The 27,957-nt window shown below is 40.8% G+C and overlaps 1 protein-coding gene across 1 annotated transcript; it reads left to right on the forward strand.

The window, feature by feature from the left end:
• The first annotated feature begins 5,572 nt into the window (after positions 1–5,572).
• On the forward strand, positions 5,573–23,088 carry RUVBL1 (RuvB like AAA ATPase 1). Its single transcript, XM_003210099.5, has 11 exons — positions 5,573–5,813; positions 6,392–6,478; positions 7,082–7,214; positions 10,959–11,110; positions 12,357–12,446; positions 13,282–13,431; positions 15,233–15,296; positions 16,875–17,073; positions 18,977–19,079; positions 22,107–22,198; positions 22,516–23,088. Exons 1-11 carry the CDS (start codon positions 5,673–5,675, stop codon positions 22,673–22,675), a joined length of 1,371 nt encoding a protein of 456 aa, XP_003210147.1. The 5' UTR covers positions 5,573–5,672; the 3' UTR covers positions 22,676–23,088.
• The last annotated feature ends 4,869 nt before the right edge of the window (positions 23,089–27,957 follow it).

The following is a 27,957-nucleotide window of genomic DNA, read 5'->3' on the forward strand; positions in this document are numbered from 1 at the left end:
TCCCGCCGCCGCCGTTCCGCGCTGGCCCGGCCCGAGCCTTCAGCTGCAGCTTCAGCCTTCCTCAGCCTTCAGCCTTAGCCGGCCCTAGCCCCTGCGGCCAAGGATAGCCACGCACAGCTGCCACTCGGGCTGAAATTTGGCTTCACAGTTGCACAGACATTGTGAAGTCAAACGCAAAAAGCAGGTCAAGAGCTGGGTAATTCTCTTCCTTCTTTTTTTAAAAGGGAGAGAATTATGCAGATCTTGACCTGCTTGACCTTAACTTGCTCACTGATTTCTGGATTTGTGTAATTCCTCTTCCTGTAAGCATATTGTGTAGGGTGCTCCCTGAAAAGCATACTTTGATGGGATTAAGAATGATCAAGATGAGTAACTGCACCAAACAGTTTCTCCTGCAAATCACCACCACCAATTACACAACCCACCAATGAGTTTGACAAGCATCCGAGTCCTAAAAGCAGTAAAATTGAGCCGGAACAGGCAGCCCAGGGAAGTGGTGGAATCACTGTCCCTGGAGGTGTTCGAGAACCATGAATATGTGGTACTGAGAGACGTGGTTATGGACATGGTGGGGGTGGGTTAGCATTGGACTTGGTGATCTCAGGGGTCTTTTCCAGCCTTGATTCTATGATTCTGTGGTTCTGTGGCTTTCCCAAGGTTATTCTCAGCATTGTGGACTTAGCTGAAGCTTTCACTCTAAACACCAGGCTATCCTACGCAGAAAATTCCTCTATATAACAACACTTTTGTTACAGAAGGGTCTGCAGAGCTTTTAATCCAGGTACAAATTACTCCTTGTCAAGCACACAGAAGTCTAGATGCTAGTCAATGACTCAACGATGGGCGGGGGGAGGTGGGGAAGGGAGTGAGGAAAAAAAAAAAAGCAAACATTCCTAGTGCACAGTGCTATTTGAAAAACAACCATCTCCCTAAGGAAAGACATGAATTCACAAAACTCACAAGGAGGGCTGCCAATATACTGAGCTAACCAGGTTAATCGGTTTTGTTAGCAGCATAGTTCAGCTTGATGGGAGCTCTGTCATGGGAACTGAATCAAGCATAATGTCACTTTTCAGACGAAGTTCCCAGGCTTTGAATAGTTTCCTGTTAATCATAAGGCTTCTTAGCTTATGTACATTTCACTGCCCTAAAAGTCTCAAGCTGTTATATCAATACATACTTGAAAAGTTAATGGAAAGTATACTTCTATTCCCACAAGAAAAGGCTCTACACTGTCATAATCCACAAAGATATCCCTACATAATATTACATACAATTTAATTCTTTTCTAACATTAACTATTAGATAAGTTGAGAAGAAAAAGGTGCAAAGAGGTCCATTTCCCAACCAGACGATATATTATCCAGAATGGCATTATCCAGCAGTCCTCCCAACACATCTAAAATACCAGCTATTTTTCAACAAGCTTTGACAAAGCACAGAAATCTTAAAAGTTTCTACAATTCCTGTAAACCTGGGAGTGAGATAAAGGAAATGCCCATTTCAATGGCCCACATAATCTAACAGGCTATAGCAAGAGCTCAGGCATGACCATTTTGCTTGGACTGCCAACTTACCAATAAAACAAAGAGCTTTTGCTTTTGGTTTTGCTTTGACAGTAACCAAAGGGATACTGGACAAAAACTCATGGGGAAAAAATTGGTTTTGCTAAGATGTAATGAGGAAAGATAAAAAAAAATCTGACCTGCAAGTAAGAGGGATATCAGGTGGGAATTGTGGCTTATTCTTTTCCTTCCTCTAGATACAGAAAAGACTTGTAACTCACTAGACAGAGAAGGCATTTGTCCTTGTATAGAAGGGAAATAATGTGTAAAGAACAAGCACTTTAGTGGCGAAAAAAAGATAAGTTTGCTCCAGTGTCCACAGTTTTGTTATCACTCAGAACATGCCTCTGTCTCCAGGAATTTATAGTCTGTAGTTCAGATTTGGCTATATATCACCTGAAGGCACAGCTTTTTGCAAGATCGCGGTGCACATGGTACCTGTAAAATACACCAATAGCAAGGAGGAGGTATGACAGAGGTACGAACAATTTTATTCAGTGGTAAGAACCGTCCATTCTAGTTGCTTATAAAGTCTGCAGAATTAATTAAGGATTTGGGGATTAAGAGATGTCATTTGTTAGGAGTCATTACTCCTTTTGCTTCGATGACAGGTAGGAAAAACCTTTCAGCGTCATTTGCAGGAAAGCAAACAAAATGCACAGACTGATATTGACCTTACTAAGACAGAAAGGGGATAATGGCAAAATTAAAGAATCTCAACTTCTTCATGTTTCTCAATATCATCACAAAGCAATCAGCATTTCTCTGTTCTTCTTGCTTTCTCCTCAAAATTCCATTCCCCTTTCCAGTTCTTCCCTTCTGCACTGAATTTCTTCCTTAAAAAGTGTTCAGTTTAATTGCTAAAGTTTATGGACTCATGGGAGAAAGGGCAGGAAGTCAGGCTTTTGGGATAGGGTAAAAATGTAAAGGTCATTCACACACTTACATACACGTACTCTCTCTCACTCCAAAAATAATACACTATTTGACAGTTTCAGGATTCGGCATGTCCCACTGAAATTTGAAAGCTTATGTGAAACTAGGCCACGTCCTGTAACCTCAAACATTTAGACTAGGAAAACAGCTCTCCAGTCTCCAGCTCCCACTTCGGGTATCACATGACGTCTGTGCCAAACAGGAGACCTCAAACAGGGGGGGAAAAGAAACGTTGGTAAAATGAGTTGATTAAACCTGGGGAATAACAGTTCAGACCTTTAGTGACAGGTATTATTTTTTCTGGTTAACTGGCTAGTGAAATATTAAATTATACTTAAAGCACTCATAACATGGGTAGATGGGCAGAATGGTCTAACAACCAACTTATGTTCCACCTGGTGGCATGGGCAAAGGAGAAAGGTGACTCAAGATTTGCAGCAAAGTGTTATCCTTCCCCTGCAACAGATGTGTTAACTATTCAAAATCACAAAAACCATGTTGAGGTTCAGTATTTCCTCAGACCGATGCATCATAACACATCAGACATCAATTATCACAGATTATTTAATCTATTTCAGTTCAGTCCTAAACTTTCCAGTAGTTCTACTTTACTCTTTCTGACAAATAAACAACTGATCCTGGGTGGTCTAAAGAATTGTTGTTTATTTTCCTTCACCCAAACGTACTTTCCTCTCTGCAACTGCAATTTCAGTACAATGTTCAAAGAACATGTGGAATGAGTAAAACAGTCAACACAATGAGATGTGCCAAACCATTCAGAGTTTATGAACAGCGATACTAATTTGAGCAAGTAAGAAGAAAGCTCTGCATCTGTCATGTAAACAATTGTTTACTTTTTAACACGTATATAGACAGAGAGAGAAATACCCACTTCTACTGCAAATACAAATCCAACTCATTTTCATAATGATTTCTGTGTATCAGTTAAAACTGTATCTTCACCACAGCAGCAGATGATGAGCAAAGATGGTCCCTACAAGGTTGAAGTTTTAGGCTCCAGTTCTATCTTTAAGACACCATATTGCTGTAGAGAAACAATTAGACAGAAAAGCTCCCAGTTTTGTTTCCTCTCAGATAAGTAAGTGCTACTCACTTTTATCAGAAAATCTCTAAATAAATCAGTGTTTCTTATGCAGCGTATCTGACCTTTACATCTCCTCTAAATTATAATGACCACTAAATTATAATGACCATAATTTTCTATTTCTGCCATCCATATTCCTCTACACTGACTTTCACCAAAGAGAAATATATGTAACTATATCACTGCCCTAGAGCTCCTCCAAGCCTTGTTAATTATTCTTCCAGAACTGGCAGAAACTTGAACTCTGACCAGACATACCCACAGCACTTGTGGCAGCACAATGCACTAGAGAAATCAAAGTTGTATATTTGCTCTTTTACAGAAAAAAAAATGTGTGCAGCTCAGTACATATTAGGCATTTGTATTCTGTGACTAATATGACCCTGTAAGGATGTATAGGGTCCAACAGTATACATACTTTTTTAATTATTTAAAGGATAGCTTGTATTTATTAGATTCAAAAATTCTTAGCTACAAGAGTTGAAATGAGAGGATACCCTTACAAAGGTGTTGAACTACATATGTCTACAATTATATTGTGATTAGTTTTAAACTAGATTATGTAAATATAAACTGACAGAACAAGTTAGCAGAAAAAAAACAAATAGCATTCTTTGCTGAATGACATTTAAATCAAAACTAATAGAAGCTCTGAGATGAAAAGGGAATGAATGGCACATAACAGTCTTCACCAGACTTCTGTGACCTGAGACACGACGCCCACCCTTCCTTCCCAAAAGCCCTTCTGCTGTTTTGGATCACTGCACAACTGCTTTGCAGCTCTCCCTGGCAGCCTGCGGCAGAATTGTGGCAGCAGCTCCAGCAGCACCACACCACGTTAGCCCATTAATACTGAGCATTAGGACATGGACACAGCTTTTATCATCAAACATGATGTATTAGCAGGAAAATATTAAAATTAGCAGGTTTCTTCTTCTTAGAAAGAGCGGTGATGCACTATCACAGGCTGCCCAGGCAGTGGTAGAGCCGTTGTCCCTGGAGGTGCCCCCGAACTGTGCAGATGTGGCATGGAGGGATGTGGTCAGCGGGCATGGTGGTGGGTCAGTTGTTGGATTAGATGACCTTAGAGGTCTTTTCCAATCTTCACTATTCTATGGGTAACTCCAAAATCTACCAACAAGCCACTGGAGCAGCCAGCTCTGAAACCCTCTGAGATTTGGCAGCATTTTCACCCCAAGCACTGATGTACCATGTTAAGAGGTGCAGCAGCACTGCGGAGGAGCCCACAGCTGGCTGCCAGCGATGGTGGTGGGCAAACTGTTACATGAGGGAGCTCTGAGGGCGTGGAGCTGCCTGCTGAGATGATGCCTTTGAAAAGGTAGATAACGGCAGAACAAGGGGAAATGGTTTTAATTTGAGGGAGGGGAGATTTAGGTTGGATGTTAGGGAGAAGTTCTCTACAGAGAGAGTGGTGAAATGCTGGAACAGCTGCCCAGAGAGGTTGTGGATGCCCTGTCCCTGGAGGTGATCAAGGCCAGATTGGATGGGGCCCTGGGGAGCCTGGTCTGGTATTAAATGTGGAGGTTGGTGGCCCTGCATGTGGCAGGGGGGTTGGAGATTCATGATCCTTGAGGTCCCTTCCAACCCTGATCATTCTGTGATTCGATGATTCTGTGATTCTGTGATGTGCTTTTTCCCTCAGTTCAGCAGCTTGGGAGGAAGCTGTTTAGATATACTGTATAAAAGGTGAAGTTAAAGCCTCAGATGCTGCCGTGGGCACGTGAAACTTCTACACCGGTAACGACAAGACGACAGCGAGGCCCACCCAAAGGTGATGTCCTGGCTCGGCCCCGGCCCATATCCTCGCAGCGCCCGCGCGCAGCCGGACCCTCTGAGAGCGGCGCACACGGAAGCGCAAAGACGGCCCCTAAAAATATGCACACACTCGGAGGTGACAGGCACCCATCGCGTCCAATCATCAGCCGGAGCGCCGTCATGCGGGCCAATGGCGAGAGGGGGCGGGGAGAGGAGGCCGCGCGCCGGGAGCCTTGGTAACGCGCGGGCCGCGTGTGGCGGGTGGACGTGCGGGAGAGGAGCGGCCCGCCATGAAGATCGAGGAGGTGAAAAGCACTTCGAAGACCCAGCGCATCGCCGCCCACAGCCATGTTAAAGGGCTGGGGCTGGACGAGAGCGGCACCGCCAAGCCGGCGGGGGCCGGGCTGGTGGGACAGGAGAACGCGCGGGAGGTGAGCGAGGGGTTCGGCCTGGGCTGCTGCGGGCTGACGGGGAGCCTCAGGGCCGTGAGTTCGCCGCTACCTCCCTATAATTCTCAGCAGCGAGGGCGAGTCTTTACCTCTGCTGATGCCGCCTGAGGCGGTGGGGCGGTCCCCGCCGCTGTGACTGACCGCGTTAGCTGCAGAGCTGCCTCCGAACGGAGCTGCTGTAGGCTGTGAAACGTCCCGACATCAGCGATCTGCTGCGGGGTGTTGGTGTTCCTTGCCCAGCTCCGGCACGGTGCTGCATCTCCTCTGTGCTTCTGAAAGGCAGAAACTCCTTGCTCTGTTTTTAAGCCTTGATACCCGCGTGCAGCACAGCGAGGGGAAAGGATTCCAGCGCCTTTAGTTTGAGTTCTGTCGTCTGATTTATTTTTTAAACGATTGTAGGAAGTGATTTCTTTCTTAGCTCACTTTTTCTGTGCATAAAATTGAAATCTGCTTTATTTTTAGTGTCTAGAAAATCAGTAGCTCTAAACACATCTAGTATTGCTGGTATTAAATATATTCTAACACTCTTCTTGTTCACGGTGCAAACCCTTATCCTGCAGGCTTGTGGGGTTATAGTAGAATTAATCAAAAGCAAGAAGATGGCAGGCAGAGCTGTCCTGTTGGCAGGACCTCCTGGAACTGGCAAGGTATCCTCATATTTCCTTTATTTGTAAGAAATAAAGTTTTCTGAAATTCATTGTAATTGAACATGCTGTCACAACCATTTTAGAATAGCGGTTGCATATTGTCTTCATCTTCTGTTAGGCTTTTTTTCCCCACTAAGGTATTGACACAGTTTCCTGCTTTGTGTTTAATTTTTGCCATCTCATTAACACTGGCAGCATCCTCTGGTTTGTGCAGGCATCATTAGTGCAAAAGCACCTCGTACAGGTTGCCAAACACAGACATAGTATGGTTTCTGAAGAAGAGTCTTAGAAGTTAATTTTATACTAATAGCCTAAATAGTTATTCTTTTTGGTTGTTTTCCTTTTGGTATTTCATATAAGATGTTGAATTCAAATGTCCAATATTGTTCCTTTATAGTGTTTGTAAGTCTTTGGTAGAAGTCACCTTATGCATGTCTAATTTGTTGTGGTGGGAGAGGTTTGTTATATGTGAGAGATGTCAGAGTAGTTATAATACTCACATGGTGGTTGATAGAGTGAAAGTGATATGATGAAGAAAGTTAAATTTGTGCTGAAAATCCTCATAAAAATGAAACGGTTAATTTCTTTTTTTCACTTTTTAAGACCGCTTTGGCTTTAGCTATTGCTCAGGAACTTGGCAGTAAAGTTCCCTTTTGTCCTATGGTTGGAAGTGAGGTCTATTCTACTGAAATAAAGAAAACGGAAGTTCTGATGGAAAACTTCAGACGAGCAATTGGTAAGTTTCAGAAAACAGAAAATTTAGTATTTACACAAGATTTACATTGTTTTTTTCTAGTAATCTGAAAAGGAAAAAAATCTTGGTGGTCATGGTGGCTTCCAGATCGTGGTATGAACTTTTCTTCAACACTGATCTTAATTTGGGGACTCTCTCCCACGCTTAATAGAATCAGTAAGGTTTTCTGGAGATAAATGCTTGTGGACATAAATGCTTGCGTCCCGCAGTTATTTTTACTTGCTCTCCTCCCCCGGAATCTCTTCACGTCCTCCAGCAGGTTCCATCTCCTGATGTCGCCTCTGACTTTCCAGAAATCTGAAAGAAAACCTATTTTTAGTTTCTTACATTAGCAGAAATACTTGTAGATAGCAAAACGCATTCCTTTTTTACTTCAGTGATTTCGTCCTGCTGAGCAAGCAGCCTTGTTCAGGGACTCCCAAGTGGCAATGTTAGTCTGGCTTAGTATTCCAGTGAGCACAGAGGAAGTTCCATGCCAGCATAATAAATAGTATTTTCAGTATCGTCCTCAATTCTAGAGTGCTTTTACAAAGTCAATGTAAATTGGGTAAATTTGCAACGCAACCTAGCTAAATAGCTAAAATCTCTCTTATGATCTCTGCTGACAGCTGATAAATGCAGTTAAAGCGGTTCCTTGTTTGTGTAAGGATTGCCTAAAGATGACCTAACTGAAAAACTGAACTTATTAACAGTTAATTTTCCCTGATTTCTGTGCTATGTTTTCTCTCTGACTTCACTTGAGTATTTGGGAGTGGTGAAGAGGTCTCTCAGTTCTGCAACCAAGTAAAAGTATTCCATTCATTTTTATAAGAAAGCAACTTTCAGTAGTCTCTGGTCTAGTTACCGTGAATGTGGCAGGGCCTGGGGGAGGGAAGCCAGAGACTGAGTAGTCTACTATATTTCCTTGATGTGATGAAGTTCCCTGTCAGAGATTTGGAAACTTGAACCAACAGATGAAACTTCTGCCATCCATGTTGTCATTTCTGGAGATAGCAGTATTTTAACTCTTGGGTTAACAGCCAGCTGCATTGTTAGTTCTCTGCATTCCCTGAATGTCAGCAGAGAGACACTTCTAAACAAATATTGGTGTTCATGAAAGATGGAAATTCTTTTATTCCTTTCTGTTGAACTCTGTGTCACATTTTCATAACACCACCTTTATTGAATATTTTTATCAGTGTAAAAAATGAAATAAATATTTTAAAGGATCTACTATTGTTGTTTTTTTTTTTTTTTTTTTAATCATGGAATGTTTTCCAATCGTGTTTAAATCTTGGTTAGATTTTCAATCACCTGCCTGGCAAATAAATAATTTAAAAGAATACATCTTCTCAAAAAAGATTTTATATGCACAGTGCAGCTGTAGCTGAGTGCAAGAAAAAAAGTCATCTCACACAATTAGCACCGATATATATATATATATATATTTTTTTTTTCTGCTTGGTTGGTATGAAGCCTTCCTTGCAGGTTCTGTATACATCATGTTTCCCTTATTGTATATTTTACTTTGAGGAGCTTTAGACAGCTCAAATTGTAAAAACAATTAGGGACGTTAACATCAGTTTTTTCTTTGTTCTTGGAAGCAAGAGGGACTGATTGGTTTGATCCCATCATTGCATAAGAAAACAGGCAAATCAGAGTTCTCAGATTTTTACTGTTGGAAGTCATATAATAACATGCTTGATGTAGTCTAATGGCCAAATGTTGTTTAGAATACGTAAGAAAAAAAAAGTGGAAAATGAGAAGATGGAATTGTACATGCTAAAAAAAGAGCACTTCAGCTAAGAGGGATTAGTACTCTGTGGGGCTTATTAGCAGCCTACCAGGATGGTGACAGTAGCTAACTAGTGAAAAAGAACTACTGGAATAGCCCCTTAGATACAGGGAACCAATGTGCTGTTTATGAGTTGTAACTGCCAGTAAATCAAACAAGCACTATTTAAGTCCACCTTTGAGCCAAAACGTGAAGTATTCTGCAGTTTCTTTCCTGGATTCATGCTTCTGATTTGTTTCAATTAGGAAATGTCTCTGTTTAAGTTAAGGAGGTCTTTTAAGAGTTAAGCTGATACATGAAGATTGATTTTAAATCAAATATAATCAATAGGAAGTTCAAAACACTGATTACTTTTTTTCAGATCTTGTTAAACTCTTAGGTGATTCAGCTTTGGTCTGTATTGTGGAACAGAATTTGCTCGAGTCTGATTCTTTTCAGACAATAAAACATGAAGATGTGATTTAGGACCGTGCAAAATATACCCCAAACATGAATGGCTTGCAGTTTGTGGGGGCAGAATAGGACTTACACTGAAATGTTAAAAACAAAAATAAGGGAAAAGCAAGCCTGCAGATGTCCAGATCTTACCACGGGGAGCTCTACTGTACAGAATCCCATATTACTGAATGTTCCTTGCAGATGTAGTCTATGTGATGCAGCCTTGTCTAGGTCAATTTCATAATTCAAAGGTTCGTTACTTTTTGTTTAATGTTTTGGTATGCTTAAACATTTGAAACATTTTCTGAAATTAACTTTGTGTAGAACTTCCAGGTTATGTTACATAAGAGAAAACACATGTCTTACCAAGAAATTACCACATTGTCTGAAAAATCCCACTATTTCTCACATTTCAACTCCCATCCTTAATTTGGGTCCAGTAGAGGGAGACAGACTCTTATTTGTCAGTCCTTCCTATTTCCCTATCAGCAACTCAAGATTACTGGTGAAGTGTCTGATCTATTTCAAAGCAAAAAGAAAAGTTAAGGAACAAGGAAAGTTTTATGAAGTCCTAATAGCCTCAGACTGCGCAGGATGATTTCCTTATATCTTGTTACAGCCCATTCATTATTTTTGGTATGGCATGTGTGTCTCATAAAATACTTTATAGAGTCTCCTCAGATGTGGGTTCTTTGAAATTTTATGTAGTTAAAACGTCTGCATAATTGTGGTGGTGATGATAGTGGTTTTTCTTTGGCACAGTCTAAACATAAAACTCATCAGCTCTGTATTATTTAATCAGTTTAAAATGACTTTTAGTCCACTGCAATAGTTCTGGTTTAGAGTATTGTAATGTTTTCTCAACTCTCTGAAAAACAGCGAAGTAAGGACGACCCTGTCCGCTATTTTGAAACAGTTTTAAGTTTGCTTTATAACAGATTCTATTAAACTTTGTCTAGCTCACCTCTCACCCATAACTGTAAAATATTCTACACTGTCTTTCTTAAAAGCAAAGTTTTTTTGAAGTTACTTTTGTTTCTCATCTATCCTGACATTATGGTTCTTTTCTAAAAGCATAACAATTGGGTACAACTCACAGTTGTGCTGTTGTCACTGATCTTCAGTTTCAGAATTTTGATGAACTGTTTATATTTATTGAAAAGTCATAAATCAGACAACTGCCTTCTTTGAGGGGAGGTAAAAGAGAGAGGATACTGATATTTGCTTAAAGAACAAATAATAACAGCAGAAAGAAAATAGTTTCTTAGAGCTTAATAAGCTGCTTTTTGGATCAGAACTTGGGCTCAGCTTTCCCTCTCATGACATGGGTTGAATATTCACACTTAATATTGAAGAACTATAATTATCTTTGAAATTTTGGAATTAAAGATTTCCAGTTAAATGTAACAAACCCTTGCAATATATTAAAATCTGTTGGCATTAACGTGGAAGACTCTTGAGTGCTTTTGGCCATTGATTTGTGTAATTAAACTATTTCAAACAATTGCTTCCAGGATTGAGGATTAAAGAGACTAAGGAGGTGTATGAAGGAGAAGTCACAGAATTAACTCCATGTGAGACTGAAAACCCTATGGGGGGCTATGGCAAAACAATCAGCCATGTAATTATAGGACTCAAAACTGCAAAGGGAACCAAGCAGTTGAAGGTACGTGTGGTAGGGTCTCCAGATTTCCTTAAAATTGTCATATCTGCATCTTCTGTTTTTAACCAATTCTTGATCCCCATCTGGGTACAACAACAGTGCAAAGAAACTGTTTTGCTAGACAATGTTATCTTACTCCTGAGCACGTATTTGTATCTCTTTGGTGTTCCTAGTTTTTGGATATCGGTCTTTTCTCCTACTAATAGGAAACTCCATCGCTCACTTAACAGCTCCTGTTACTTTTCTGCTTGACAATACACACTTGTGAGTGTTCAAGTTTAAAGAAAGATTTAACCAGCAAAAGATTCTGTTGCAGTTTTGCAGCAACATTGCTAGCTCACAGAAAAAAAAATAGACTCAGTGAGGAATCTGAGCTACAACCTGATACGCTCACAATGACTGCAGCTTATTCATTAAGCAAGAAGGCTTATTCATTTTTGTTTTTCCTGATGCTCAACTGAATTTTTGAGAATAGTTTTGGCAAAGTTTGTCCGCTTCTATACAAATTGTTCTTTCTGCCACAGTTCTTCCTTCTATGCGTGGAGAAATGCTTTAGTGAATATGTGATAGAGAACTACAAATTGAGCTGGTATGTTGCCAGCTCAGCCCCACTTTCCCTTTATTTTCTTGTCTCTGTCCTTATTGTTTAATTTCCTTGTCAGTTAGAATACAAGAGCTGAAAGCTGTCTCTGTTGTTAAGTATCAACTTGCATTTGTTCACACTGAAAACAAGAAAATGCAGAGGAAAAATGAATAAATACATACTATGGGAAACAATAGCATCTCACATATTCCACGTCTGCTTTCCCTCACGCAGCTTGACAGAGGATGCAGACTCAGGATCAAGTAGCATAATGCAGTGCAGTAGTCAGTTTTTGTAAAAGTTTTGCTAGAAAGCAAGTGAAGCACCACATCCTAAGTGTAAACACGTTGTCACGTTACACAAAGGCACTCTTTGTAACTGGTATCATTATGTTTTTGGCACTTAATGTCACTTTCTTCAGACATTCTTTTTTGTGTAAGAAAATAAGTTTTATGCATCTTCTTTTAGATTTTACAGTAAAGACTAAGTTGTCCTCTACCACTACTCCAGGTGTCACAGCTTTATAAAATCCTAGAGGGTATTACAGGGGGAAGTTGCAGTTTAGTTTTGCCTGCTGGAAGTGTGCTTTAGTCTAAACTTCTTTTTGTTGATTACCACATTAATGCAGAATTGTTTTCACCAACTGTGATGTTTGTTTGTCTGCAGCTGGACCCAAGCATATTTGAAAGCTTGCAGAAGGAACGAGTGGAAACAGGTGATGTTATTTATATTGAAGCAAACAGTGGAGCTGTCAAGGTAAAGTTAAAGTTCTGCATTTTTATGCAGGTGGATGTGTTCTTGCAGGTCTTCCCTGCCTTTGTCAGGGAGCTCTCCCATTTGTTAAGCTTAATTGACATGAAATGGTTATGTGAAAGTTTTAAAAGTGCCTAGTATTATCCTTAGTAAGAAAAATATCTCTTGCACTGAAAGAACATGGTCATCTGGTTCATGATTAAGGTCATGTGGCAAGGAAGCTATCACTGGTACTGGCTGGTTGAGTTTCCTTTTCTCTGAGATCAAGACATCTTTAAGGAAGGATGGGGAAGAAAAACAGCAAGCAACTTTAGTCATTTTCAGGCTGACATGTGCAGTGTATTTAATCTTTCTTTTATCGCTCTGGTATTTTCTCCACAAGATATATACGTGTAGAAGGGAATGCTGCATTAGTTAGCATTCTTTTCATATCTGATTTGGAAAGTAGCGATACTTGCTGTTTAATGGATGACCATAATATTTTCTATCATATAATAAATCACCCACCTACAAAGGAGTCTTGAACGGTTCTCCTAATCTCTAGCTAATCGTCTGGATTTGTCCTTTAGCAAGAATTGCATACAGTTAAAATAAAGGGAGAGAGGAGCGAAATATTCTTACCACCAAAATATCAGGTGCTTTTCAATAGGGTATTTTGAGCACTGATTAGTAGATACAGTATGCTTGTTGCTAAGCAGGGAGTGGGATGTCCAAACTGTCAGACAGAAGCTTGTCAGGACTGGAGTTGTGAATTAAGTCCTTTATCAAGTTTGTCGCTCGAGGTTTTGGCACCAAAACAAATCCTATACTTAAGTTTCTCTTCTTTGCCTTTCTTCAGAGGCAAGGCAGGTGTGATACCTATGCTACGGAATTTGACCTTGAAGCTGAAGAGTATGTTCCTTTGCCAAAGGGTGATGTGCACAAGAAAAAAGAAATTATTCAGGATGTTACTCTGCATGACTTGGATGTGGCCAATGCTCGACCTCAGGTATTGAATTACACAGATGAATTCTTTACAGAAAAAATATTGTACATAGTTCTGGTGGTTTCTAGAACAATCAAGAAGAATACTGAAAGCTTTGAGTTGTTCTAAAGTACCCTCAAAGAAACTGCCATAGGAGAAACAGGAGGTATCTCAAAGGCCATTCTAACCCTGCTCTCTGCAAGGAGGCCTGCTGCAGTGTGGACTGCTCCTCTTGACCAAAGAAAGAGGTGATAAAGTCATTAAAGTTGGAAAAGACCTCTTGTAACAATCAGAAAGTGGCAATACAGAAGGCGTAATGACAAAGGGACTAGCACAGTGGAGAGGTGTTACAAAGAAAAAGTACTCACCCATCTCCAAAGATCTAGACACAAAAAGGAAACTCCACAAGGGAAGGATCCGCAGCCAGAGCTCCTGCAGTCAGCCCTTAAATGAGGTCTAAGAGAGATGCAGCCAGGCTCCACCTGTCCTGTCACACAGCTGAATTGCCTTCACCTGTGCTCCCAGGGCTGAGCTGGGTCCTTTCCTCAGGTGCTCAATCAATGGTTCAGGCCATGACTCAGCAGTTCCTACACACCTCTTGAGGTCATCAAGTCCAACTTTCAGCCCATCACCACCATGCTCAATAAATCCCATTTCTAAGTGCCACATCTACACATTTCTTGAATTCCTCCAGGAACAGAGACTCCACTCTTCCCCGGCAGCCTGTGTTCCAACTCTTGACAACTCTTTCAGATAACAAATTTTTCCTAATATCCAACATTTAAAAATAATAATAATAAATTTAAGCACCTTGCCCTTGGAAAACCTGCTTGATCACGGTTTCTCCCCTGCTGGGTAAGATTATTCCTTTGTCTCCATAAGGAGAGATGTGAGGTAGCAGCAGCCAGATCTGCATCATTTTATTTGTAGAAAGTTGAGTACAGATTAATTTCTTTAGTTATAGCTTTGTGGTTGTAAAATAGAAATTGCAAGTACATGATAAATTACAGAATAGCCTGAGTTGTAATGGACCCATAAGGATCATCAAGTCCAACTCTTGGCTCCACGCAGGATACCCCAAAGATCAGACCGTGTGTCTGATCACTGAGTGTTTTTGACCTTGCTGTCGGTTCTCTTAATTTCCCCGCTTCCTTCAGAAACATTTAATAACCTCCCATTAAACTTCCTTGTGATTTGCAGTAGAGCTCTGAAGTCACTGCATAAAAAAGTTGAAAGTAGGAGAATTACCCCTTTCTGTATCGTAATGTAAATCAAGGAAGGAGGAAACTCCTCTGTCATAAACAAAAGCCACTGACAATACAGTATTTGTGTTTAAAGGTTGGCACCCCTATGATATTACAAGCCCTTAACCTGCTACTACATTTCAGAATAAACATCCTTTTTCCAACAAAATCATTTACCTGATAATATCAAGGAATTCTAAAGTGTTAAAACTCAGCGTAATTGTTCCTGTGTTGACAGGTTGAACAATTACAATGCACACAAATAATCCTAAGACTCTGTGTTCCCCGATGTTCTCAGCTCTCATGAGCTTCTCTATGACAATTTTTAAAAGCAGATACCTCATTTTTTGTGTACTGTGCAAATGAGCAAGGTTAAAGAAAGAGGAAATAGCTAATTAAACAGTTAGGCTTGGAATACCACTGTGGTAAAGCGACCTGACCTTTGACAGGTTATCAACCACTGCTGAATAAAGTGTCAGTTCAACTGCAAGAAAGAACTGCTTTAACCAATTTCCAGTTCTTAAAATTCTCATGGTACGTGTTCACTGCAAGACTTAATACTTGCTGTAACTTTCTTCTAGGGTGGGCAAGACATCCTCTCTATGATGGGACAACTGATGAAGCCTAAGAAAACTGAAATTACTGGTATGAACCCTGCATCATGTTTTCAGACCATCATAACCTATGTTTGCCTGAATTAGAAAGTATTAAAAATTGGGTTATTAATACGACATCTATAATGATGAGTGCCTACAAATAATGTTTTTTCAAAAATGTTCAGATTTAGCTGGAAACACTGCAAACGTTACTGGTTCACACAGTTTTAAGCTATATACTGTATTCTGCATCCATGTTTTGGAAAGAAGGAGGTCAGAGACCTAGTGCTGTCCTTCTCCAAATATTTCTGCTCAAGAGTATGTGAAAGGTTGCTCCAAAAGTAATGCCTATTTATTTCCCTCTAACTGCAACAGATACAAAGGGCACAGTAACACTAGTTGGTAAAGCAAATTCTCAGCTACAAAACACTCTTTTTCAACACAGTCACAATCAATTAGCTCTGCATTTTCACCAGCAGTGGAACAAGAGTCTGTGTGCCAAGCTTGTAAAGATCTGTCCCCACTGCTGAAATCCACCACCCACCTCCTCAATGTGCTCATGTCCACTGTTTGGTCTCCATAAATGCTAACATCAATGGGTGCCATTTTTGCCACATGGAGGAATTCAGTTCCACACCTTTGTTTCATGCACACTTCCATGTCAGATGCCATTTTGTCAGACTGTCCCTCTGCTGCCATCTGTCACGTGGCAACAACATGTAACAGAATACTTATGAAAAGGTTCAGCCTCTACTGCCATACCACCAGCATCTGGCTCTGTTGTCATGGGCCAGCATAATAAATAACAGTCATTACTTTCAGAGCAGTCCTCATATTTTCCTAGAGCTATGCTAAGTTGCAAACTGACACCTCAAAAATGAAAAAAAATCTTAGGTTACTTTCTTTTGTGAAGTGACCGTGCACTATTTCTGAGGAGCAGAAAAAAAGCTCTAAGCACTCCAGCCTTGGTTTGCTTTTGTCTGCTGTAGCAGCTGCCTTTGACTTGATGCTGTAAGTGCACTGTTGCTCTTCCTACTTACACGTCTGAAGGAAAAAAGATCTACAGAAAAATCAGTTCTCTTTTTTATTCTTTGAAATAATTGATATTTCATTAAGTAACTGAATTTAGATAAGCCTTCAATTCCTAACTTGAATGGTGCTCTTTTGAAATATTGCTTACACTCTAGAGGTCATTTTGCTTATTCTGAAGTTAAGTTTATCTGTAACGTCTTGCATAGCTTTGAAATCCATATGTTGGCAGAATCTTTATAGAAAGCTACGGTGCTGAAATACAGCAGGAATATTTTATTCTTTCAATACTGTTCTTTTTACGCATGCTTGGAAACTTGGTTAAACTTCACATTTTAAACTGACGTTTGGCTGACTTATGTGCTGGAAGTTCATTTTAGAGAAATTTTGATGCACAGATGTCTCCACAATACAGGATTGAAATTTCAAATCTTAGTTTAAACTTCCACAGAATTTTAGTGCTGCCAAGATTTATCCCGTGGCATTAAGAGATCAAACCATGAACATCTCCAGGGGAATATGTTGATTGCTTTAAGTCTTTCATAGAAACCTATTGCTCACTAGCAGAGTAATTAACAATTTATTTTGGTTCTCATAGACAAACTTCGAGGAGAAATAAATAAAGTGGTAAATAAATACATTGATCAAGGCATCGCAGAGCTGGTCCCAGGTGTACTGTTTGTAGATGAGGTTCACATGCTGGATATTGAATGTTTCACATACCTGCACCGAGCACTGGAATCTTCTATTTCTCCCATTGTAATCTTTGCATCCAATCGAGGAAACTGTGTAATCAGGTATGTCTAAAGTTGAATTTTCCAGTTTGCATCAGCCCATAAGTCATGGAGTGAGCTGTCTCAGCAGTGTTAGAACGTTTGAAAGCTTTTGTCTCTGGTACTGACATCTGTGCAAACACCCTGTGTGGGTTGTGAGGTGCATCACTGCTTAGGAATTGCTTGTTGGCTTCACCAAGAGAAGAACATTAAGTACCTCAGTAACTGAATTAAAGCAGATTAGAACTCCTTTTATTTCTACTGACACGTCCCTCTTTTTCTCTAAACTGTATTCCCTGAATTCTCTTAAATTCCCTCTCTCTTCAGATATCTCAACACAGCTCTTGTAGAACCAGAAATGCATACTATTGTAGTTTTCTCCTGAATCAATTTGTTGTTTGTTGTCCTTGCTGTATAAAGCTTAAACTTCCTGTTTTTACTGCTGAAGCATATTGCAGTTCATCCTCTCACTGTCCTTCTTTCTTTCCTACTGTAGTGGTCTAGATTTTTTTATCTCCAGCCTCGCCAACTTACCTCCTGTTTTTAATCTCTGCTCCATTTCCACTTCAATATTTTGCACCCACACAGTGCATTCTTTGCATTTTCTGTAAAAGCGTTTTCCTCTTTCAAATTCTTCCTCAAGTTTTACTCTTAATTTGTGGTCTAGATCTAAGTACATCAAAACAAGATGTCTTTAGCAATGGTTGCTACTCTTTAAGTTGAATTAATTCAGCTCTTTAACCAGCTATTCCTTTCACTCTTACTGGGTCATCTGATATTAATCTTTCTCTGTTTGCATTGTTTAGAAGTTAAGATGATAAGCCTGTCAAAAATGATGAGGTGGGACTTTGCAGTACTGCAAAGGAATAAAAAGGCTGTCTTGTAAAAGTAGAACAAACAGATCTATTAGCATGAATTGACAGGAACCTGTGATTTAAGAAAGGAAGTTTTCCATATAATAGTTGTATCTAATACTGATAAACTAAATCCCTTAAAAGCAAGGTCTTAACTCCACACTACTATCTTTAAGAGTTGGTGATGCTCTACTATGCCTACTGGTATCTCTTAAAAGGGTCAGGAGAGACTTAATTTTATAACATAGCTAATTGATTCTTTAACCTCATGAGAGAACATCATCTGCTCGAGTTGATTGCATGGATTTTTGATTTGTTTCCCGTGGAGAACCACGACCAAAGCTGAGATCCTAAATACTAGTACTGAACTTGGAAATTATCTACCATCACTTTACCTTTTACATCTATTATCTTCATAGGTATCATGAAATGTGGATATTTTTCATTCTCGACTTCACACCAGTTCACTTTTCTTGAAAAAGCAGGAGTAGATGTGTCTGCAGATTCTGCTATTGGGTGCTGTTTACCAAACAAAAAAAATGGTTGAGAGTCTACGCTGTGCTTTGTCCTTCATAGACAGATCTCTACTTCTGAATTTGCTGGACTGCAGGCCTGTAATGCGAATACTGCAGTGGCTGGAGGCTTTCAGGGATGTATAGAACAGAGTAATGGCTTGTTCAGCAAGAGAGAACATGCAGTGACTAATAGTGCATATCATTGATATTGCTGTACAGCTTAATAAGAATCATTTGTTCCTCACTGCAATACACTTTGGAACATTAGATAAGACCACATTGTAAGATACAGTGAAAAAAAAACAAAGAAAAGCACCACCTCAGACTATTTTTGAGTGACATGTTTAAAAGTTCCTGTGATATTTGTTTCTTGCAGGCTGCCCAGTATGAACTTCAGGCTAGAATGTTTCCTGTCAGTGCCTGGGGAGATTGTCTCTATGGGAATACAGAAGACTTGTAAATTAGTGAACATACAGTCAATTACTACCAATTTTAGTCAAATCAACACACTGTATTCAGAATAACATCTGATCCCTTTCCATTTGTTCTCTCCTTTAGAGGCACAGAGGATGTAGTGTCTCCTCATGGAATACCACTGGACCTGCTGGACAGAGTGATGATTATCCGAACCATGTTGTATACGCCTCAGGAAATGAAACAGGTATACAAAGCATCTTAAGAGCTTCTAAAAAATATATGAGAATTCTACTTTCTTGGGATAACTTCTACATTCCTGTATATTCTGTTACTATAGAGCTGTTTGAATCAGCAGAGTTTGTGCCAGAAAGTTTACCACTTCCTAAAAGTGTGCTGCTTTAGAAACCATTTAGAGTAAGTTAAAATTGTGCATACGGTTTTTTATCTTGGATTTCCATGCACTGACAAACTACTGGTAAACATGTCTAGAGCTGAAAGTGACATCTCACCTGCGTGTGCTTTCTGTAGAGTTTGCAGGTTCCAGCAGGCAGTGCTTTTTCCTGCAGGTATGAATGTTGCATTCTGGGGACCTGTGATCCCAGACCTCACCTGTTCCTCTACATGAGAGATGAGGAATTATGGAATGCAACTTCACTCACTGCATTTCTGCCTCCATCCCCTATACTAAAGCTTTAACCTACTTGGGCTGCTTCCTGAAAGGACAAGTGAAGGGATTTTTGTGCTCCTAGACAAGTTTGGAAACGTTAGCACAGTAAACATTGCAGAGATACACTTCTGAATGCCCGAAACCTTTCCTGTGGGGCCATGGCTGTGTTCCGTGTATCGATTATAATGCTTAGGTGCCATTATGATGCATCGTGTCAAAGATCCCCCTCATTAGCGTCTCAATGCTGTGAAGTGACACAATGCAGAAGACGTTACAGTTTATCATGTCAGTTCTTTGTATTATTTAAGAGATAGTGTCAATGGAGGAGAGCGTTTTCAGGAGATAATAGTCTCTGGCTGCTGGATAAGTGCCAAGGTGAAGCTGAGGCATTTATTGAATATAAACGTAGGGGCAAAGCTTCATTTCATTTAGTTTGAGGAGCTTTTCACATAGGGCTGTTGTGAACCACGCTCAGGATGATTTTTTTGTACCTAAAAGGATACTTAAAAGCATTACGATGCAGATAACAGTAGAAGCAGGCCAGAGATTTAATAATATGATTGTGTTTTGTCTGTATACAAAACAGGTTTTCAAGCATGACTTCTGCTCAGTCTGCAGGTGTTAAAAACTCTCATCTGAACTTCTCTGTATTGTATGTGAATTTTGTGCAGTAAGGAAAACATACTGAGAATTAAAAATAGCTTAACAAAAAGCAGTGTAGTGTACTGTGTTATCAGCAGATAATATAGTATTAAGGAGCTTGTTCCTAAACTGATGATTTCTTAGAAGAGTTGGGTTCCATGCTATGCCTTCCAACCCCTCCCAAGGCTGAGGGAAATGCAGTGCTTACAGTAGCTTTTTCTAAAGCTAGAAATAGATCTGGACATTTGCTGCCATCAACCACATAGTTAAATAATCTCATCTTCCCTTAGATTAGGACTTTTCAATAACTACTTTTAAGAGAGGAGGAGAAGGAGGCATTTATTACATTTCACTTTCTAACTAAATACAGCTTAGGAGGGATGATAAAAATAAAAGACGTCCATAACTGTCTTTATTTTTTGGTCCCATTTTCTTTCATTCTAGTAGTTTTCATTGACTGTATTTCTATATGGGACTCCTTGCCTTGACATCTCACAACTGATTTGCTTGTCAGCACAGTAATTGTGTGTCTATTGAAAGTTAGTTCATAACCAGAGGAAATCCCATCATGTGCTTCTGCTGAGATCAAGACTCACAGTTACCTTCCTGCAACCATACAGTGATTCTAGGATAACCCCTGTTATATGCATATTCTAGCCTGATAACTACTTCTTCCATGTGTGCCTGCCATCAGGTGGAAGGGGTTACACATTATGAACAAAGGGTGCTAGTTATTTCACCTGCTAAACACTTCTTCTCCTATTTGATGTAAGCTTGCTAGTCGGTATTTTCTGGGTTACTGCCTTGGTCCCTGATCCTTCAGTGAGGTTCTACCAGGTTGCTAGATACAAAATTTTAAGAAATAGTTATTCTGAGCTAAGTGGCATTTGAGGTGTCTTGCTTCTAGCAGGGGTAGAATAAAGCAGTAGTAGTTGAACGAAAGGTGCTATCTGGATGATGTGTGAGATGTGACAAGTCTTCAGTTTGGAATTGCAATTTGCAGGGATATTTCTGATATTCAGTATTAATGTCTTAGCACAACTTTCTGCTATTTCAAACCCCTCTTTACTCCCTTCCCTACCCTGACTCCCCTGGCGCATTTTTATGGCTTTAATTTAAACGAGTGCTTCTTGATATCTTGTTTACAAAGCTGCCAAAGTGAAAAATACCTGTATTATATGAGGCTTGCAGTTGCAGAGTTATCTCAGCACTACAACACAACATCATTATCCAGTCTGCCCCTTATCACTCGCCTGGTAATACGGACTACCGAGAGACTTGCGCCACTCCTGTTACAGCTTTATATGCTCAGGCTTATTGTGATATCTTGCTCTCCAACTTTGTACAGATCTGCAAACTGGTACAAGCCTGGGACTGTTCTTGAAAGATTAGATTCTTCTTAGTGATTTTTTTTCTTCTTGCATGAATAGGTGAATCTTAGAAAGTAACTTTTGATTTATTTTACAATTGGATTGTCAGTGGAATAAAAAGTGTGTTGTGAGCTGCGGTAGGAAGAGCGTAGCTTTTTGTAGGGCTTGTTGGAACACTCTGCTGTGTAGCAGCAACAATACACTGTAGGAACTGATGTAGCTGCCCACAAGACTCCAGCTGTCATCGTTACTCTCTGTGTACTTTTTCAATTTCCTTGTGTAAGTTCTCGTACTCTGCTTCTCATTAGTAGATATACTTTGCTAACCATGCAAAATCATCCTAAAGTAGTCAAAACATTACTTCAGCCTGCTTTTATGATTGTCAGGTTTTCCAGCGTGATGTTTTCCCATTCAAAGACATAGAATTCCACACATCTTTTGTAGTTTAGTGGTAAATTACAACAGGATAAGTTCATACCATCCCATTTTATAGCACATCCTATCTCTAAGCTGACAGTGTTTCTAGAAAATAAACTAAGTAGTGTAGCATGCTAATAGTTTGGGCTGTTACCTGACTTATTTATTCCAACAGATCATAAAACTTCGTGCTCAGACAGAAGGAATTAATATTAGTGAAGAAGCTCTAAATCATTTAGGGGAAATTGGTACCAAGACAACTTTAAGGTAAGTTGAATGCCATTGATTCTTCTCTCACACTTTTTAAGTATGACTGGAGCTTAAAACACCGTAGGATAATTTACTCTTGAAGTGAAACAACTCTCTCCCATACAGTAATATTGTGTTAAGAGTTAACATTACTAGAGGTCAGTAATCCTCCTGTCGCCTTGTTTAAGAGATGTACAAGCTATAGGATCTTACAGATTTTTTTTTTATACTACTAGAGCTATGTGTTTCCTAATAGGTCTCCCACCCATACGTTTGTTCAGTTCACTGGAATCCACTGAATTGTAATTTTTCATCCATACCTTGTTTGATCACAGGTATGCTGTGCAGCTACTGACCCCAGCTAACCTGCTTGCCAAGATTAATGGGAAAGACAGCATTGAGAAGGAGCATATTGAAGAAATAAATGAACTTTTCTATGATGCCAAGTCTTCAGCAAAGATTTTGGCTGATCAACAAGAGAAGTACATGAAATGAGCTTACATTAGATGCTTTGAAGTGGCGTTAACCCTTACCCAGGGCTGGCTTAAATAAGAAATGTTAATGGTTTGTCTCTTTTGGGACTGGAAAAATATTTAAATGTTGGACTGCTTTGTCAGGCAGAATTAAATAGCAAGCTTTCCTATTATATTGTCAATGATAAGATGCTCTATGATATCTGTGTAACATCTTAGTCTCCATTTTATGAGTACCTGTGAAATGAGTAGCTCTTGAACCACCAGTGGTTTTTAGATTTCGTTATGGAAGAGCTCTAACTGAAGCTGATGCTTAAGAACAGTCTATTTTCTTTATGAATATCCTTTTAAGATAGTTTCCTTTTACAGATGATGACTTTTTTTTTTGAATGAAAGTTTGTCTGAAGTGGTTTATAATAAAGTATTTCAAGAATACTGGTAGCTTGCATATGTTTGTCCTGAGTCCTGACTTCCCTAAAGAAACAATTGAAATAGGTAAGATGGGAATCACAATACAAAATGTGAATAAAATGGGTCTGTGACACAAGAACAGATCTGTAGCAAAGGAAAGAAATGGTAACAAGACCTTTTTAAGGACTTTCTTGGATATTTTGGCCCTTCTAACGTGTTTCTCCTGAAATAATTTATCTTTTCTTTAGGCTTTCTTAAAGCAGATTAAACAAATTCCTGCTGTTGTCATAAGCTACATTTTCCACTATGTTCAGTCCTCACTTTCTTGATCAACCACTATCAAAAAAAAGTGCAAGCTAAAAGTGTATGATGTCCACGTGGACAAGAGAGTTAGCAGAAGAACAGTGAGAAAAATTAACCTGGTAATTAAGGTTTGAAATTCTGCTCTGCACAGATTTGTATGAACTTTGCTTCAGTTGCTTTTTCACAAAGCGCGTTGCCTTCCTTGTAAGATGTGTAGATACTTTTAGTTGCCTCACAGCACTCAGAATAAACGCTTTAAAGTTTGAAATCTTGGACAAATCTATATAACATAAGTGGGTGATATAAGAAAAAACACATTTTAGTTACTAACCTCGCATCCTCTACTGCAAACTTCAGTGATTTTAAACCATTTCATGTTCATTTGGATTTAATATTGTTTTGATCACATTCTACTATCACAGTCCTGTGAAAACCTGTCCCATTCTTCAAGATGAATTTTAGTACTGCCAGCCAACCCTAATTATCTTCTGTGCTTTAAATACTCTTTCTACTCCATTCTCTACATCTGTAACTAAACAGCAGTGACACAGATATTTAATGAACGATTTTTTTGTTTTGTTGTTGTTAATCCCTGACTATTTTTGGCCAAGGAGCAATCCTGCTTTCAAACCTGAAAGGACCTCTCTCTTACTGACCCCAAATGAACAAAGCTAGCAAATATAGCACTAAATCACTTCCCTCAGTGCCGCGTCTCCAGGGACGGTGACTCCACCGCATTCCCTGTTCGTTTGGTGCCCTGCTTACATGGTGGCAGAAGACCTGCTGAGGCAACAAGGAGTGGACTTTTGCAAGAAAGTAAGACCTTAATTACACATAGGGAAGGAAAATAACAAAAAAAACCTACAACTTTCCAAACCTTCAACAGCAAAAGTTTATCTCCCCTCTCCCATTTCTGCTTGTGCTAATGTCTACACAACAAATAAGCCCCTGTGCTGCCTCTGCACTGGTTCTGGAGGACTCCCCCCAGCATGCCATCTTTAACAGCCATTAAGTGTCTACCAAAGACATAAAGCTGTGATATAAAGGGAAAATCCTTCTACCCTAAATGGTGAGCGAATGTTTATCTAGCCTATTAAGTGACGCCTGGCTGACTTATTGGTGTCAAAGCTTTGCCCATGAAAATAGTCTTTCATATTACTGATAAAAATAGTTCTGCTGAAAGAATCACTACACCACATACAACAGCTACCAATGAAGGATCATAAGAAAAAAAACAAATACTTATTTGACAGAGCTGCCCCTGGAAGCAGGAGGGGGCATACAGCCCACCAAGGAAGTTTGGGTATTAATATTAAATGTGAAAAGACAAAACATTATTTTAATTTTTTTCCCCCTATTTCCCACAAAGGTTGCACTTCTTGCATTAATCTTCTAAGCGAAGTTTTTACGACCGATTGCCTGCACACTATGAGAAGTTTCTCCATCCATTACATGCAGGGAAACAGGCCCTGCTGGGTAGGAAAATATTTGTTACATCTTATCAGGGTGACACATAATCTAACAACAATTACAGCAAGCCCATATTTTGTACTATTTCGGTTTCAACGTGAAAAATAGGTCTAATATTAAACCTGGGGTGGGTGGGGGTTATAGTAACCAGTTGAATATTACAAGCTGTGATTTCCTTCCAGCTGCAGAGCAGTGCCACGCTTAGATCCCGCTCCAAGACCACGGGCACACACAAATCCAGCGTGCTGGGGGCCAAGGCATTGCCTGCCATGAGCCAAGGTTGGAAGAGACCACTAAAATCACCCGGTCCAACCATCGACCCATCACCACCATGCCCACTGATAGAATGACAGAATCACTGTAAGGTTGGAAAAGACCACTTAGATCATCTTGCCTGGCCATACTCTACCCAGACAGACTCTGAATCGGGGCAGGAAGCAGCAGTTCCAGTGAACCACTCTTGCCCAGCATTGTAGTGCAGAAGCAAACATGAGCTTCGCCTGCTTAACATTTCATATATTTTAAAAGAAAAGACCCAAGTGCTCACGGACAGTTCTGGGAACTGGCCACAAACTTTGCATCCAGTCCAGGTGACAGCTGCCAAACATGAGCTACTGCTTTGTTCATGGCTACAGCTGGGGGTTATACTCTGCTAAAATAGTTCCCCATTTCATTAAGATGTTTGCAGACGGGACCAAATTGCTCATAATCATCTTAGTGGAATGGTGTTACAGCAGCCAGATCATAACCTGATTTCTTTGATGTGATTAAGGGACAACTTGATCTCATCTGCAAGAGCTATGAACATGCTACAACATATCTGAGCTTTTTCGTGACCATAAATATGATGTCATCCCTTACAATCATTATTATCTTTGCAAAAGACCTCTAAGACCACCTAGTCCAACCATCCACCTACCACCAACACTGCCCACATCCCTCAGAGTCACACCTCTGTTGTTCTTGAACACCTCCAGGGATGGTGACTCCATCAGTCCCTGGGCAGCCTGTTCCCATGCCCAACCACTCTTTCTGAGAAGAAATTCTTCCTAATAACTTCAGTTGGTTCCCAGGTTGGATGTCTGCTTTTTGCCTTCTCAATGAAGGCAACCACCATTCAGTTTTTGGAAACTGCACGGAACAAAAGTCCCCCTTCCCAACACAGTGCCTAACCCTCCCTGCTTCCTGCTGATTCTATGGGGTTTTGGATGACGGGCCGCAGAGACCAGCACCCTCTGCTTGTATAGACAAACCCCTTTGATCCAGATTTACTCATAATCCCCACTTTTATTAGGGTAAAAATAAAAACAGATGCAGATTAGTAGATCAATTGTAGGTACAAGTGAGCAAATAGACAGAATAAGAAAATGGCTGCCAAATACTAATGCTAAAGAATTTGAGCCCAAGGGCTTCGTCAGAGGGAGGGACCAACAACCGCAGCACAGGGCTGGGCAGCTGGGAAAGCTGCTGGAAACTGCAGGAGAAAGCCACCCTGGGGGATGTCACTGCTTATCCTTCGAACTAAAACAGACATAATCCTTAAGTGCAGCAGATACAAGCCTGCTGCTCTCCCCAGCACTGGGAAACGCCGCCCAGGGTTCCCTTCCTGACCCAGCGCTGGTGCGATTGAGAGGTGATCTCAAAATGGTGGCATCAGGGGATGTGAAGGAAGATGGGGGAGAGGCCATGAAGGGACAATATGTGGGTGTGCAGGAGCCCTTGGGGGTCGCATGCTACGGCGCAGGGCTGGGTGCTGGTGCAGCCATGAGCAGTGGCTCAGAGCATTACCATGCTGCCATGGTCTGTGGCTCAGGGATTTGGACTGACACAAAGATATCTTCCAAACAGCAGAAGCCATGAGAGCCTGATGGGTCACACACTGGTGGGTATTGTGCCTGGAAGGCAAAACTCCTTGGGGAAATGGAGTAGTTCCCACACAGCTCTGAGGAGGAAAGCACGAGGACCAGGTCCAGCTGGATCCAAAACTGGAGTCATAGAATCATTAGTGTTCAAAAGACCAAGAAGATCATCTAGTCCAACCATCAGCCCATGCCTGTGAGCTCTCTAAACTATGACCTTCAGTGCCACATCTCCACAGTTCTTGAATATCTCCAGGGACAGTGACTCCACCACTCTCCTTGGCAGTCTGTGCCAGTGCCCAAGCACTCTTTCTGAAAGGAACTTTTTTTCCTAATAACCAAACTGAACCTCCTCTGGCACAACTTAAGGCCATCACCTCCCACCCTATCACTGTTACCTGGGAGAAGAGGCCAACCCCCACCTCACCACAACCTCCTTTCAAGCAGTGATAAGATCTCCCCCAAGCATCCTCTTCTCCAGACTGAACTACCCCAGTTCCCTCAGCCACTCCCCATAAAGACTTGTGCTCTGGACCCTTCACAGCTCTGTTACCCTTCTCTGGACATGCTCCAGGCCTCCCTTTTTAGTAGGGAAGGGCCCAACGCTGAACACAGCACTTAGGGTGCAGCCTCACTAGAGCCGAGTACAGAGGGACTATCACCTCCTGCTCCTGCACTATTGCCACATTGCCCAGATCAGGATCTCTGCTGCAGTGAAACTCTTGGGACTCGTAACGTCATTTCTTGGCAAAAGAGCCATCTGCTCCTCTGCACTCAGTGCAAACCCACTGCACACGAGTTGTGCTGGTTTTACCCAAGGGCTGCAGCACACGGGGCTGTGCCGTAGGGGATGAAGGGGCCCCCAGGGCTGCTCCTAAGGGCTGGAAAGGAGCTCGGGCCCCAAAGAAGAGCACGGCAGAGCCCAAGGCTCACAGCACTCCTTTCCCAACATCACCTCCAGCTTCATTTTGTGATTAATGTTCCTCCAAACTTTCCCCGGCTCCCCACGCTCCCACTTTCCGTCACCCTTCTCATTACCGATGTATCTTTGCATCAGGGGAAAGCGGGAGGAAAAATTGTTCTTTCAGCCTGACAGCTGAGCGAGGGCTATATTATTAAAGGTACCAATCATAGGTGCCGAGCTATCATCGCACGATGAATGCACATGTCAGGAGCCGGGGGGAGCGCGGCAGGATGGCGGCACTCGCGCTCTCTCCGCTTCCCGCGCGTTGGCCACCTCCGCTGGCTGAACTTGGACCCC

This window comes from Meleagris gallopavo, chromosome 14 (assembly GCF_905368555.1).
Source record: "Meleagris gallopavo chromosome 14, MGAL_WU_HG_1.1, whole genome shotgun sequence".
Classification (NCBI taxonomy): domain Eukaryota; kingdom Metazoa; phylum Chordata; class Aves; order Galliformes; family Phasianidae; genus Meleagris; species Meleagris gallopavo.

Excerpts from the sequence above, each read along its gene's own strand:
- RUVBL1 (XM_003210099.5), top strand. The coding sequence starts at position 5,673 with ATGAAGATCGAGGAGGTGAAAAGCACTTCGAAGACCCAGCGCATCGCC. Across the intron at positions 12,447-13,281 it reads CAAACAGTGGAGCTGTCAAG|AGGCAAGGCAGGTGTGATAC; the intron begins GTAAAGTTAAAG and ends GCCTTTCTTCAG. Across the intron at positions 22,199-22,515 it reads GGTACCAAGACAACTTTAAG|GTATGCTGTGCAGCTACTGA; the intron begins GTAAGTTGAATG and ends GTTTGATCACAG.